This window comes from Centropristis striata, chromosome 19 (genome assembly GCF_030273125.1).
Source record: "Centropristis striata isolate RG_2023a ecotype Rhode Island chromosome 19, C.striata_1.0, whole genome shotgun sequence".
In the NCBI taxonomy this organism is placed as follows: Eukaryota; Metazoa; Chordata; class Actinopteri; order Perciformes; family Serranidae; genus Centropristis; species Centropristis striata.
In genome coordinates, this window is record NC_081535.1 from 6,247,496 (window position 1) to 6,263,728 (window position 16,233).

At 35.1% G+C, this 16,233-nt stretch overlaps 1 protein-coding gene across 2 annotated transcripts in view; it reads left to right on the forward strand.

The window, feature by feature from the left end:
* The window catches only part of phf24 (PHD finger protein 24), a 56,605-nt gene extending 40,889 nt beyond the window's left edge, over nt 1-15,716 (forward strand). Inside the window, exons 7-9 of one of the 2 annotated variants that reach the window (XM_059358285.1) lie at nt 4,551-4,583; nt 9,926-10,003; nt 14,205-15,716. In XM_059358285.1, the coding sequence (XP_059214268.1) occupies nt 4,551-4,583; nt 9,926-10,003; nt 14,205-14,301 (208 nt within the window). In that variant the 3' untranslated portion in view covers nt 14,302-15,716. The remainder of the gene's footprint in view (nt 1-4,550; nt 4,584-9,925; nt 10,004-14,204) is intronic. The other variant, XM_059358286.1, reaches the window with a different exon arrangement.
* The last annotated feature ends 517 nt before the right edge of the window (nt 15,717-16,233 follow it).

Here is a 16,233-nt window from a genome sequence, read left to right on the forward strand (position 1 = left end):
GTCACCGAAACAAAGGTTATTGACAATGTATAATCGATATTTCATAAGAATATCAGGCCCCAGAGGGATTTACGAGACTCCCGAGGTTACGTATGGTTTTCGATCATTGCGTAATTGCTTAACAACAGTTTCGACCATGACATCACATAAGCGACAGATTAAACACAGGAGACGCAACTGTGGCTGCCGTCGCTAACTGTGCACAAGGTCCACCGCTGATCATAAACAAACCAGCATGGCTAACTGTGCACAGCGTAGCCGCTTATCATAAACATTGTGATTGTAAATTAACCAGCATCGCTAACTGTGTCCGGTGCTTGTTGTAAACAAACAGAGATCGCTAAGTAAACACCTCCTGCAGCAGCAGCACATACACACTGTACTGCTACAGAGCTAACTGTTAGCCTGTTAGCACTGCGCTACTGTGCACCCCGTTCCGCGACGCCGGACTGCAATATAATGGGGATTTGCAGACCGCACTGTGAAAGGGGCTTATGTTTATTGCCGCTTGTGACTACTCGCTCCTTCGCCGGCTTTTGCAAATGGCGCGTGTTGTTGTGGACAAAAAACGTCAGGTCAAACGATTGCTCGGGACGGCTCATATTCAAATTAAGGGCGTTTCGGCGAGTGAGACCCACCTCATTCCAGGTATTCGACTGTAACCGAAACACCTCTTATGTGTCAGCCCTGCGATAGTCTAGTGACCCATCCATGGTGTACTCCGCCTCTCGAACAATGTCAGCTGGGATCGGCTCCAGCCCCAGAATCAAATGTTAATGAATCAGCAGGCTATTTATTTTGTTAATTTCCACTTACAAATTGTCTTTACGGAGACAGGCCTTAATTCACAACCTGCACTAATCAGCTAAGTGAATTTCACCAGTGTGCTCTGACTTCTGATGAAGGGGTAATGTGAACTGTCTGTCAATGAGGCATCCATACAGCAGCTTTTGGAATTTCACCACAGTCATGTAAATCTAATTTAAATCCCATCTACCTCGTTGTACCTTTATATGCAAAACAGCAAAGCTTATGATGGCTTTTGAGATGTAGGAGGAACATTAACGTTCCGGTGCCACTGCACCATTTGTTGATTACATCATTTGCATAGCATTTTCTTCTAAGATGGTAAAAGGGAAGATAATATTCATAAATCAAAGTGAAAACACTCAAAAAGCTCCCCACGTTGTACTTTCAGAATAGATTATACATGAAAGTTCAACAACCCTGTCCTGCTTTAGTTTAAGGACTGGTCACATTTATTATTTAACTCGTCCTCTAGGCTAGTTTGCCAAATCACAATCCTGGTGCTTTGACCTGCCAGGTATCTGCCTTGCCTGCAGTTTACCCAAGGTCATGCAGCACAAACTGGACGTTTTTGTTTACCACTCTCTCCCTCTGCACTGTAACAAGACATGGAGCATAACAATGCTGTTTCTTTGTTCCTCTGCAGACGAGCCTTCAGCTAAAACAGATCAGCAAAGAATGGAAGGCAGCTTGTTTTCCACTGGCACATTGTCCAGTGCAGAGTGCAATAAATGCTCACTCCAGTGCAACAGCACAATTACTAAGGCACATGTGATGAGCAAAATTAAACATTTAAACCATGTCTGCATAAAAAAATAAAATTTTAAAGTTAATGTAGCCAGTTCTCCCTCTCATATAAAAATGACCTTAATGTGTTTCATTCAATAATGTATTCAGCCTGCCACTCATGTCGTTAGCAGGCACTTAGTTACCCGCCAGTTTAAAGCCGAGTACAACTGAATCCCTGCTATTAATACATTGTCACGTATAACATTGATGAAGCTGCTTGGTTTTTTCTTGAAACTCACTTGAACTGTGTTCTTTGAAGGAGACTCAGTTCAGAGCGGTTTGTGCTTTGTTTGGCTCTGTTCAGTAAAAGGTTCAGGCCCTGAAATGATGACAGGATTATTATGGACACAATACCTTGAACATATGTACAGTATACTGTAGGGCAATCCAATAGAACAACCTTGCAACAAATAGTACCTTTGTGAGCTTTTTGTTCATACTGGATCAAAGGAGAGACAGACTATTAGATACATTTCAGAATATAACGCAATCCAGTGCAACTGCACTACAAAGTATGGGCTTGAAAATGACCAGAGAGTTCAATCCACAACTCTCTGACAAAGTCTTCACAAAATGTGAACATCATAACCTTCCAAAAAGCTGTCTTGATGAGTATTGTACTGGATTGCCAATTTATAGTGTCCATCCAATAGACTGTTTAAAAGAAGCAGACGTAACCTTCGTGAAGTCCATTAGTTTGGCGTGTTTGGAGACAGAAGTGACCATATTTGGACGTTTAAGGGCGCTTTCACAACCCAAAGTTTAGTCTGTTTTAATTGAACTCTGGTGGTTAAATCCTTGTTACGGTTCGTTTGGTCGCTTGTGAACGCTCCAATCAAACTCTGGTCTGGACCAAAAAAAACTGGTCGAAGGCCACTTGCAGAGAGGGTCTCGGTCAGTTTCCAAACGGATCCTAGTCTGGGTCGATTCCACTGTGAATATAATCCAACCAGAATCCGACCCAATTAAAGAAAACAAAACAAAATGCAGTGGATTCTGTGCTACCTGCGCGGTGAGATGTACACAGATAATATCATAAAGATGAAATTTGTGTCATTCAGTTTTACTCTGTAGGCTACCACTGACATAAAGCTAACTTGTCATTGCAGAATTATCAACATATGCTCAAAATTACTTGCACTTACTGCACGTTGGAAATAATGGATCAACATTATCAACATTCTTGGCGACCCGAGGTCTCAACAGGAGCTCGTTCTGACCGTTTCTCTCGAAATTAGTTTAGTAGGAACACCAGAGCAGTTATCTTCTATTTTACTCTAAATGGAAACATGATTTACAAAGTGAACATCATGATGTATTGATTACGACTTGCAACTATTGATCAGACCATGCATTTATTAGAAAAATGTTTACTGAGGAATAAAATCAATTGAGAAGTAGGGTCATTTTCTCATACACTTCTATACAATCTGACTTCTTTTTTGCAACCAGTGGGGTCACCCTCTACTGACCATTCGTAACGATGCACATTGGCTTCACTTTTCACTGCTCTTTTATAGCCAATGGTCCATCCCTTTTATTCTCTATTATTATTATTTATGGCAGACAATGCAATATGAAATCAAACTCAATATTGCACAAAACATGGGATATTAAAAAAAAAATCACTGCTCCTCTGTCAGTTTTCTACTCACAAACAGACCTAATCAGAGCAATAATGAAATGAAAATGAGCTCTGATTGTCTGTGATGAGGGTACATTTGTGTGTACTCACTGTGTGTGTTTGTGTAACATTGTGTGTTTGTCAGCGGTTGAAAAAGTATTCATATTATTTACATATAGTCATGAAAAAAGTTATTAGACCATTGTTTTCTCCATTTTCTTGTTCATTTTAATGCCTGGTACAACTAAAGGTTCATTTGTTTGGACAAAAATAATGATAACAACAAAAAAGTTTAATTTAGGAGCTGATATCTAGACATTTTCCATGATTTTCTTGATAATAACCAAAATCATTATCAAGAAATCCACTGAAAATGTCTAGATATCAGCTCTTAAATTAAACTCTTATGAGCCATTTTTGTTGTTATCATTATAATCATCCAAACAAATGTATCTTTAGTTGTGTCAGGCATTAAAATAAACATGAAACTGAAGAAAACAAGGGTGGTCTCATAATTTTTTCCATGACTGTATGTAAAAGTAGCAATGTAGAAGTACTCCATTATCAGTCCTGCATTATGTAAAAGCACATTAGAATTAGTAAAATGTACTCAAGTATCAAAAGTACTGATAACACTTTACAATAACCAACTAAGTAATGTTTATAGATGGTTTATAAACCAATTATTAACTATTTACAAAGTGCTATATACATATTTAATCTTTAAATGTTTTCAACCAATTTCTTAAAGGTTTATGAATCATTTCAAAATCATTAACATACTTAATATGGTGTTAAAAATGTTATAATGAGTGCAACTAAAACTATTGATAAACTATTATTTATAATTTATTGGTTTCTTAATGGTAAAGTAACTTATAAACTTACTTACATCTATTTGTCATTTATGAATGATGTAGTTAGTTAAACATTAATACATTATGTATTTACCATTCTAAATGGTCTATATACAGTTTATAAATGCTGATTAAACATTAATAAACTGTTTACCATTTATAAATGATGGTTATTTTAAAGTGTTACCAAAGTTATTTTTATTATTATGCAGATGTTATGTTACTATTATTACAGTACTGCTTATTATTACAGTTGCATTTTTTAAGTAAATGGTATAAATTTAGATATAGACATTAAAAGGAAAGTACCACAGATGTGTACTGACATAAATGTACTTCCTACCATTGGTGTGTGTGTATGTATAAATGTGCATGTGCTTGTTACTGCTTATAACCTTCTTGTGCTGTCAAATCTCCTGTGCCGTACCATTTCCATCCCTCTCCACCTATTCAACATGCGGCATTCCCCACAGACTCATGGGACTCTGCTCTCCTATGAATTGTGGGTGAGTGTGACTCAGCACTGCATGGCTTGTCTCCTTTTTCTTCCTCACTTCAACACCCTCCAGCACTCCGCAATCCTCAAGTACACTCAGACAACCCCTCGGTTTAGATTTCATTCGTAATTTAACACTCGTTCTAAACGCAATTTCCTAAAAGAGGAACACTCAAAACGGCAAAAAACCGGAACTCTTTCTGAATATACGGCAATCAAAGATGCATGCGTCCTCTTGGATGACGTTTAATGAGCAGAACGTGAGTCCTTCATGTGATTAGCTCTTGTTATACTGAGGCTTGGAAGAAGATTCAGACTGGCCTCTAATTATAGGGATCAAAAGAAAGCCTTTTGTTCTCTTCAGGGGAGCTTCGCTTTTAAAGCCTCACTTATCAATATAAGAGGACACTGTGGACCAAAGGGGTGTGCATCAGCTCCACACACACACACGACACTAAAATGCAACCTCATTCGAACGCATTAAAAAGCAAATAGAAATCAAATGAGTGAGAAAACTCGGCTCCCTTTGATCGCTGGATTATAGACCGTCTGTGTGAAGAGAAAATAAGTTTTTTTTCCAAGGAGCCATCAGTGTGAATGTTCATCAGAACAGATTCTGTCTGACTCTGACAGATCAAAAAACTCACATAGGTGTGAAAAGACAGTCACTTTGGTTTCTTGTGAAATGTGGAGTGACATTGTCTTCTTGCTCCGTATTTTTTATATAACCGATTTGATTTGGCATCTAAAGGAAGATTCACTCAAAATTAGAACTCAGGCTGGGTTTAAAAGTTCTTTTTGTTGATTTTCGGAGCAGCAGTTTAGCAAAACATATTCACTTTAGGTCCTCTTTCTAGCTTTTTTTTTCTCAAACGGCTCAAATTGACCTTAATTAACCTCATGACAAACTGTATTGGGCTTCTGTCACATGTTATAAGATACTGTATAAGATAAGATAAGATAAGATAAGATAAGATAAGATAAGATAAGATAAGACATGACTTTATTTATCCCGCAGTGGGAAAATAATAGTTGTCACAGCCGCTTAAGATACAGACAAATAGATATAGAAAACAGAATAAAGAATATAAAAAATAAGACATATACATACATTCCATACACATTCTATACATGCATTTCTGCTATTTGGCATTTATTATTAATATATATTTTTTGTGTTTGTTTGTTTCCATGATTTTTTTTCAGATATTGCACATTGCAGAAAATATATTTTAGCAAAAGGTTAAATAGGTTATTGCATGTAGGAGTATGAACATCAATGAATAAATATATTTAAATACAGATCTGGGAAAAAATAAGATACCACTGCAAAATTATTATTGAAACGTTTCTCTGGTTTTTACTATTAATAGGTATGTGTTTGAGTAACATTAGCATTTTGGTTTAATTCTATAAACTACTGACAACATTTCACCCACATTTCAAACCAAGATATTATCATTTAGAGCATTTATTTGCAGAAAATGACAAAATAACAAAAAAAAGATTGTGTTTTTAGACTTTGAACAATGCAAAAAAATCAAGTTCAGAATCATTTTTAAACAAAACAATACTTGTGTTTTAACTTACCACTGCTGATGACCACAACAGTGTTTTTTTTTAATACTCAGGTGATTACCCAATCAGTGTCTCATTAAGTAGAATGAGTTGTGCTTGTGTTGGAATCCAACAGACACTTGACTGGACTGGCTGCCATACATGTAGAGAAGCTGATTTAAGAAAAAATTTGAGTGGTTTCTTAGTTTCTTCCAGAGCTGTATATACAGTCATGGAAATAAATTATTAGACCATTGTTTTCTTCAATTTCTTGTTTATTTTAATGTCTGGTACAACTAAAGGTTCATTTGTTTGGACAAATATAATGATAACAACAAAAATAGCTCATAAGAGTTTAATTTAAGAGCTGATATCTAGACATTTTCAATGGATTTCTTGATAATGATTTTGGTTATTATTAAGAAAACCATGGAAAATGTCTAGATATAAGATCTTAAATTAATTTATTATGAGCTTTTTTTGTTGTTATCATTATATTTGTCCAAACAAATGTACATTTAGTTGTTGCAGGCATTAAAATGAACAAGAAAATGAATAAAAAGGGTGTTCTAATATTTTTTTCCATGACTGTACAATATAGAAAAAAATACAGAAGGCCTAATGTGGTCAGATGTAAACAGAGATACATCAATTATAGATAGTAATCAATCAAAAGATGAATACATGATTAGAATAACAGCTAGTGTTAGTGCTATTTGAGACTGAAAACTAGCATCTTGGATTTGGCTGAGAGACAAATCTATTGGCTGATGAGTTGATGGGATACAACATTTAATAATAATAATAAGAGTCAGAAACATATACTGTGAGAGTTTCAGTTCCCCTTCAGACCCGCGTGGGAACATCTCTCTGTCTCTGCTGTGTGCTTCCTGGTCCAGTCCTCGTTGGCTCGCCGCTCAGAATGAAACATGAGGATTTAATGGAGATTTATGGGAGTAAAATTAGTTTTATGGAGCACAGACTTTTACTTTCCAATATCCACAAAGTCAAAGTTTATTGTTGGAGCAGCTGAAGGCAGGACGGTCCAGAACAGACTCTGTCCCGTCTGTTCAAACTGGACCACAGTTTGTTTGTTGATTTATTTTTTAATGCCATCTGATGACTTTGTTTTTAACACATAACCAGGATCTCTTGGAAACATTTCTTGGTAAAAATCCTCGAAACTTGAATCCTTAAAAGTGTGGTGGCAGCTTGTGGAATGTTACTAAGTACATTTAATTAAGTTTTTTTTTTTAGATACTTGTACTTTGCTTGAGTATTTCCATTTTATGTCACTTTATACTTTTACTCCACTACAACTATCTTTATGTTTCTACTTCACTACATTTTAAGGTAAATATTGTACTTTTTACTCCACTATATTTAGCTGACAGCTTTATGAAAATCATGATAAATTTAAAGTGATAAGATTTTTTTTAAATTAAACATCATACCAGTATATAAAGTAATTGAAATGAGCCCTATCTTGAGGTAATTATACATAAATATACATATACAAATGCATCAAGCTTCAGTTACTTTTGGCATGAAAATCAAGATAAATTTGAAGTGATAGTATGTTTTTTTTTGTTTAAATTAAACCTCATTACAGTATATTTAGTAGTTAAATGAGCCCTATCTTGAGGAAATTAAAATACTGCTTACATAAATGCATCAATACAAATAATCTAACAATATATTTGGAATATATAAAACAATCTGAGAGGGTTAATTCTGAAAAACAGATACTTTTACCTTTGATACTTTTCGATGCTGATACTTTTGTACTTTTACTTCAGTAAGTTTTGAATTCAGGACTTTTTATTTTATTTTATTTCATTTTTTAAATCATGTGTTTTTTGCACATTTTGTTAATTTACAAACGGTGAACAACATAGAACAAGAAGGCACATACAAGAAAAATAATAATAAATTATAATGATAGCAATAATGATAATAAAACATAAAATTAATAAATAAATAACTGGGGAAAGAAAGAAAGAGAGAGGGAAAAAAGGGGACATTTATAACCACAAAATAAATAGAATTCAGGACTTTTACTTGTAGTGGAGTAATTTCACAGCATTGTATCAGTACTTTTACTTAAGTAAAAGTACTTTTTCCACCACTGGCAGCCTTTTTCTCTGCCTGCAGCTCATCAGATTCATAAAAATCAAGCGTGTCAATTTGGGAACCAAGTGCGCAGAGAAAACTAAATATTCCCATCTCATATCTACATGAAAGTGCCTAACTGTCCATCAAAATGTCTAACTTTAGCTAACAGCACTAGCACTGATGACAGAATGTAATTTCCTGCACATTCCCAAGGTACCACTAGTTCCCAGGCAATGAGCAGCTTTCTAAAAGTTGTCATTCCTAACCTGACATGTGCTTGTTAAGGTGCACAGCCCGACGCAGCTGCTGATTAGTGTATTAAATAAAAAGCTATTGAAAGTAGATGTGTTGAAATGTACCACGGATGATTGAAATATAGTGTGTGAATCTGAAATCACATTCAAGGGGCAACCATTGGCCCCGTGGGCTGCACTAAACTGGGGTCTAAATATCATGAAATAGTGACTAATGAGTTTTTTCCAGTTGTGGAAGAAGTAATCAGCTCTCTTACTTGGTAAAAGTACTTGTACACTGCAGAATTACTCCACCACAAGTAAAAGTCCTGCATTCAAATCTTACTTAACCCCTATGGGGTCTGAGCCTATTTGCCCTTTATATACCACATACAAAATGTTGGTATTCAGGGTTTTTTTTTCACTTTAACCCACTTTATTGACATATTGAGCCGAAAAATACACAAAAATCATGAAATCTGAAGTAGAATTATACTATTTATTACAACAAAAACCACAAATATGCTCAATGAACTGTTTTGGACCTATAAATGTAAACATAGGTTGCAACAAATATGAACATATAAAGATGAAATTCAAATATAATACAACTATATACACGGAATTCCCATAAAAACATGTATATTTATAGGAATAGTGTTAGCTGATTATCAGATTTAAGTTAAGTGAAAGTACAAAAGTATTAGCATTAAAATGTACTTAAAGTACCAAAAGTAAAAGTATTGTTATGCAGAATGGACCTCAGATTGTTAAATATGCTTTAAATATACTATTAGATTATTTGTATTGATGCTTTTGCAGTAAAAGTACAAAAGTACCACCATCAAAGTACTTGTTATGCAGACTCAGATTGTTATATATCTTCCAACAATGATATTGTATTACTATTTTTCATGCATTTATGTAAGGTACATTTCACTGTTGTCAAGGTAACGCTAATTTTTACTACTCAATATACTTTTTTATGTGTTTTAATTAAGAAAAATGCATAATCATTTTGAATTGATTATGTTTTTCATGTTAAATCTCAACCTGAAAAGCAACTGACACTGGCAGCTAAATGTAGTGGAGTAAAAAGTACAATATTTGCCTCTAAAATGTAGTGAGATAGAAGTAAAGTACCTTAAGATTGTACTTAAATACAGTACTTGAGTAAATGTACTTAGTTACATTCAACCACTGGTTTTATCTGAATGTAGGAAGCTGATGTTGGTCAGAAATTGTCCTCATAAACCAGTAATATCGTCATGGTTACAGCCTATTTTAAAAAGTTGGAACGGTGAAATCATTTAGGGTGCATTTTCTTTTAATTCCCTTGTTTTTCTGGGGTTTCTTTTTCTTTTACAGCACGAGGAAATGTCTTGTTCTGTCATTAACCATTGTTGTAGCCTGCTATCTAACTCCTCCTCTCTGTCCTTTGGAACAGTATAAGTCATGTTGGCCCAATATGTGAGAGCAGTCCAGCCAGCTCTGGCAGTGAAAGGAGCAAGACGGATGACAGCAGGTATGTGCTCTCATATTTTTACTGAGTGTACGTGTGGCAGGGGACAAAACTGTCAGAAACACCTTACAGCAGGGGTCTGAAACTCAAATTACCTGGGGACTGCTGGAAGCAGTATCAAAATGACCAAAAAAATACACAAAATTACTAAAAAAAGACACAAAATGACCAAAAAAGACACAAAATTATAAAAAAGACACAGAATGACCAAAAAGACACACAATTATTTAAAAAAGACACAAAATGACCAAAAAAGACACAAAATGGCAGAAAAAAAAACTTTAAATTACTTAAAAAAAGACACAAAATGACCAAGAAAAGACACAGAATTACCAAAAAAGACACAAAATTATAAAAAAAGACACAAAATGACCCAAAACGACCAAAAAAACCCACAAAATTACTATGAAAGACACAAAATTATTACAAAAACAAACAAAATTACCAAAAAATGACACAAAATTACTAAGAAGACACAGAATTACCAAAAAAACCCACAAAATTACCAAAAAAATACACAAAATTACTATAAAACACACAAAATTACTATAATACACACAAAATTATAACCAAAAACCACAATATTACCAAAAAATTTGACAAAAATTACAAAAAAGACACAAAATTACCCAAAAATGAGACAAAAATTACAAAAAAGACACAAAATTACCCCAAAAAAGACACAGAATTACCATAAAAGACACAAAATTATAAAAAAGACACAAAATTATTTAAAAAGGACACAAAATTATTTTAAAAAGGCACAAAATTACCAAAAAATTACCAAAATTATAAAAAAAAGACACAAAATTATTAAAAAAGACCCAAAATTATTTTAAAAAGGCACAAAATTACCAAAAAAAGACACAAAATTACCAAAAAAAAGTAATTAAAGGGACCTTCCACACACAACACGGTAAAGTGCCATTCATATAAAAGACCCCTGCCTTACAGTATCACAGCGTTGCATTGAATACCAATTGTGCGGCGCTCTCCTCTCTCAGGCTCTTTACAGGCCTGCAGACTCCCTCCAGCAGTGAAATTTACATAAACTTGTTAACCCTATTAGAATAAGCCTTTCCCCACTGGACCAGCATACATATGGCTGTCGTGTCCCCGCTGTGCCAAGACAGCAAGCATTTCGTGGGCAGTAAACGTGTTTTTTTCACTTTGACTTAAACTACCTCGAGTGGACGGAGCTGACCTTCTTGCTTCAGGCTTCGCTGCCCCTGAAAACGACCTGGAATCATTTTCTAACTGTCACCACCTAATGAAGACAAATCCTTTTTGGCATATAATGACTTTTGAGACTTTTCTTCATGCCGCATTACAAGATTTTGCAATAATTGCAGCTAATGCACCGGCACTTGAGGCGGCAACTACGGGGAGCCGCGTTTAAAGAGAGAGCTACACTAGAGAATCATATTAAGATGAATACTAATTAGCAGAACATGCACACAGAGGTCTGACAAACTCTGTTGTTATCATTTCATTTTCAAAGCAGTATGAGGCAAATTACTGCAGAGCAGAGGCCAGATACTTACTATAATGATATTACCAAATCATTTTACTGCACAATTACTGCATTATATTGTAAAGTGGTGTTTGATATGTGGGGTAATACCTGCATATGTTCATTTTTAGAGTGGTGAGACCCAAATATTAAGATCAGAATGATATATTTGAGTCTGGTTAAGGAAAATGGGTGTCTGTGTTTTTCTTAATTGGTACAAATTCCATGAAAAGACAAAAAAACAACAATCTTGGTCCATCTCTTATTACTTTAGAACAGAAGTCAGCAACTTTTATGAACAAAATAGCCATTTTTGGCTAAAAAAAAGGAGAAAAAATGAGGGAATGGAGCCACAAACCTTTTTTTGAGTCTTATAATGAAGATCATAACCTACTCTAAGGCTAAATAAGCCTACCAACATTACTAATAGGTCTTAATGAGCATTTCTGAATATGTTTTTGTCAGAATGCAACAAAACCCAAATGCAAATGGGAGGCTGGACACCGAAAAAAAAAATCAAAAGCTAGTCGAGCAAGAGAAACTCATAAGTTGGCTTGATGTTTGCAAAATTTAGAGGTTAAGGCACCGGTCAGACTTTTGTAAGCTATGATACACATTTTAGTTGACTAAAAATAGTTAAAAATATATATGTAATTCCGTATATAAGATTCACATTTTGACAATTGAAGAATACAAATTTGTTTGGGCCTTAACCAACGATAAATGGAAGTCAAAGTTTTTTTCTAGAGCACATTTAAAAATAACCTCAGTTGACCAAAGTGCTGTACAGTTATTAAAATACAATAAAAGTAATACACAAATATAGTAATAAATAAAAACAATGAAAACAATAAAATACTAAAAACATTAAACAATAAAATAGTAATAAAGACTCAATCTAAAAACAGAGTTAGAGTTAAAAAAGCAAATAAAAGAATAAAAAGTAAAAAAGCCTAGCTGGGACTGAACGCCAAGGAGAATAAATAGGTTTTTAATAATGTTTTAAAATGCTCAACAGACTGTGCAGCTCTGACCTGGAAAGGTACCATTCATTCCTATGAAGATATAAAAATCTCAAACATAAAAAATGTTCATTGTAATGAAGAAACATGTCAACAGTGATGGAAAAAGTATTCAGATCCCTGTTAAATCTCGACCTGAAAAGTAACTAGTTGTTGTTTGTTCAATGTTGTCTAATTGTGACTACATGAGTGTATGTGTACTTATGTGTGTGTGTAAGATAATAAAAGGTTATGTATGTTAATAATGGTAATAATAACTTTATATACTACATTACTATGTGTTATACATATATATATATAAGTATTATTGTTGTTATATAACTGAATACTTTGGCTTCTTCCTACTCCTTTTGAACACAAATAAGTGTTGAGTCTTGTTGTTGTTTTATTTTGTGTTGTTGTCTTGTAGTTATTGTTGTTCGTTTGTTTTTAATTGTTCATCTTTTATTTTGGGTTCGAATAAATTCTCAATCAATCAATCAAAAACTAAATCTTGCATCTTAATGTAGTGGAGTAAAAAGTAAATGATTTGCCTAAAAATGTAGTAGAGTAGATGTAAAAAGTTACATAAAATGGAAAAACTGGCACAGAGGAACCAGATATATCAGGCTTTGGCTATAAAGGCCTGGGACGATATGAAAAAGTATATGTATGTGTGCTTGAAATCATCTCTGTCTCGGTCTGTTATGAAATAACTCTTCTCTGAGTCATTAAACCTGCCAGTAGCTCCTCTCAGTTGAACCATGCAGACTTTCCTTGAAGCCTGACAGGACGGATGATTCTCAGCCACATCAGTGTCGACACTGATCGCCTTTCACGTCACGTACATCTTTCGCTCAATGTGCATTCACGTCCATTCATCTCAAATATTCGTGAAATGTGAAAAATTGCTTCGAGTTTGGCCCGAACACATCTTAAAGCTGCAGTATGTGATTCTGGAGAAAGATGGCTGAGTCTCATTTCCAAGTTATCTAATTCCAACAGCTCCAGTTGGTAGTTGGGCTGAACCAACCCAAAGTGTTGTTGGTACGGGCCAGAATCTTATGCTGCACCTTTAAGTAGATTCAATACATTTTCAGTTTAGATAATTTTTTTTGACATTAAGAAAAATAAAGAAACTATAAACTAAAGTGAGAAACAAAAGCCTTTTACTGTTGTTCTCTATTTAAGATAAGATAAGATAGAATAAGATATTACTTTTTTTATCCCGCAGTGGGGAAATTTAGTTGTCACAGCAACTCAAGGTACAGGCACATACAGGTATATCTCAATAAATTAGAATATGATGGATAAATGAAAATGGAAGTCCATTTCCAGTAGTTCAAGTCAAATAGCCCCAACCAAGTATTGAGTCATATAGATGGACATACTTTTCAGAGGCCAACATTTCCATATTAAACATACTTTTTAAAATTAGGCAAAGACAAGAAAAAAGAAATACAGACCCAGGGAAGGGGGGTAATATTTCAAGAAAAAAGTCACAAATTTACAAGACTAAAGTAGAAAATGGGGGTCCCTATTTTTTTTCTTTTTTTTCATACTTGGCTCTAATACGCTGTCGTAGCTTCAGGATTCATGAACCTCACCATAACCCTAATTTTAACCATACATTGAAAAGAAAACGTGATTATTTGACTTGTCAATAAAACAACATTTCTTTACTCAACAGGCCAGCGACCTGGGCAGACTTTCTAAGGGAGAGTGCCATCTATGTTCTGGCTGCACGGCCCAATAGTTCTGCCATGCACATCCGTCTGCCTCTATAGTCCAGGACCCTGAACGCACCACCCCCCCAGCAGAGAGAGAGATAGAGGGAGTACCCTATAGTCTACGGATGAGCAGAGGAAGATAGACACGGCGGCACGACGACGACACGAGGAAAGGCAAACTGAGCAAACTGGATGAAGCACCGAGAGACAGCAGATCAAGCCATCGACAGAATCTCTCCTCCTCTGCGTCACCTCAACCCCACGACACCTGACAACACACACGCTGACTGACACACCGACGACGCAAGTGACAGCAGCTGTCACGGGTCCCGACTCCCAGATACTTGACGGCTTCCAACAAAAATGTGAGAGATAGGACGAGGAGAGACAACCACCCACCCACGACCAGTCAGTCAACCATAATTCTGAGTGTTTCGATCATGCGTATACAGTCACACAACCTCCTCGGAGGCTCACACTCACACTATTAAATAAAAAAACACTCACACACACACTCTGTTGCCCTCCAGCTGCATAACTCTCCATGTGGGTACGTTAGCGTGACAGGCTGCTTTCAAGTATTCATTCCTTTGGGTCTCATCGCGTCCTAATAATAGTTCCATGCTACTGTTATTGGATGTTATTCACCACAAAAGCTGTTAATCACATTACACAGAGGCACATGCAAATTCATTATTGGTACTGTTTGACAAGTGGATAGACCTCTGGGAGATTAACCCTGCAGCTGCCATTATCAGAATGTATACCAAACGGGAATTAAAGCTATCCGCGTACATAACGTTATATGAGAACTGCTATTCATGCCAGTATAAATTATTATTATAATGCATTGAGAAAAAAAAGCTGTATTTATTCCTGTATCCTCTGATGTATCCTCTGTTTTCCCCAGTCTCATCCGAGAGTCTATGTTCTTCTGAAGTACTAACCGTGAAAAAGGATGTTAACGAAAGCTAACCCAGTAAAAGACGTGAATATACTGCCATATATACATTTTTTTTTTCGTTCCTGTTGAGCACTTTGACAAGTGGAAACATCTGTGTTCCTGTTCTAGTGTCATTATTTGCACTATGGGATGCAGATTGACTACTGTGTGACATAATCATTGTAATGATATACTGAAAGACAATGGGAGGTGAATCAGGTGAAAATATTTGTCCTTTGTTAATATGCAGAAGCACTGTTGTTAAAAAAAAATGTTATGGAAAACTTGGTGGGGATTCTATAATGTTACAGGTTATACGACAATTTAAATGCACATGAAACTGCCCATAGACTCACTGGAAACATACCGTAACAAGTAGAACTTCATGTAGTGTTTATGCCATGTAATGACGGGTCTATGCCAGGTCCTCGTAGTGAATAAAGTATGGTTATGACATGAATCTTGGTTGTCTGAGGGATATATCACAGTGCTGAAATAAATGCATGGCATTTACTCTCCTTCTTGAGAATGTTGGGGTTGTGTCTTTTCTCTCTCTTTTATTATTATTTTTTTAACCCTCTGGGGTCTGAGCCTAATTTGGCCGTTTTTGAACACTTTTGATTTCGCACTTCATGTACCACATAAAAAATGTTTACTATACCCATATTTGGTATCCATTTTTCTTCACCTAAATGATCTGACAATTGTTTTTTCGATTTAACCTACTTTATTAACATATTGAGCCCAAATATACACAAAAATCATGAAATCTGAGTTGAAAAATTATACTATTTACTACAATAAAAACCACAAATATGCTCAATGAACTGTTTTGGAACATAGGATACAAATATGAACATATAAAAAAGTTAAAATTTAAATCTAATAAAACTATATACAAAAATGTCCCATAAAAACATGTATATTTACAGGCATTTTTCCTTGTTAGCTGCAACTCTTCAAAACAAACTATGTGCAAAATTACATATTATCAGTATTATCTTATTATCATATCTTTGGTTTTACATGACCTGGGAATGTCAATG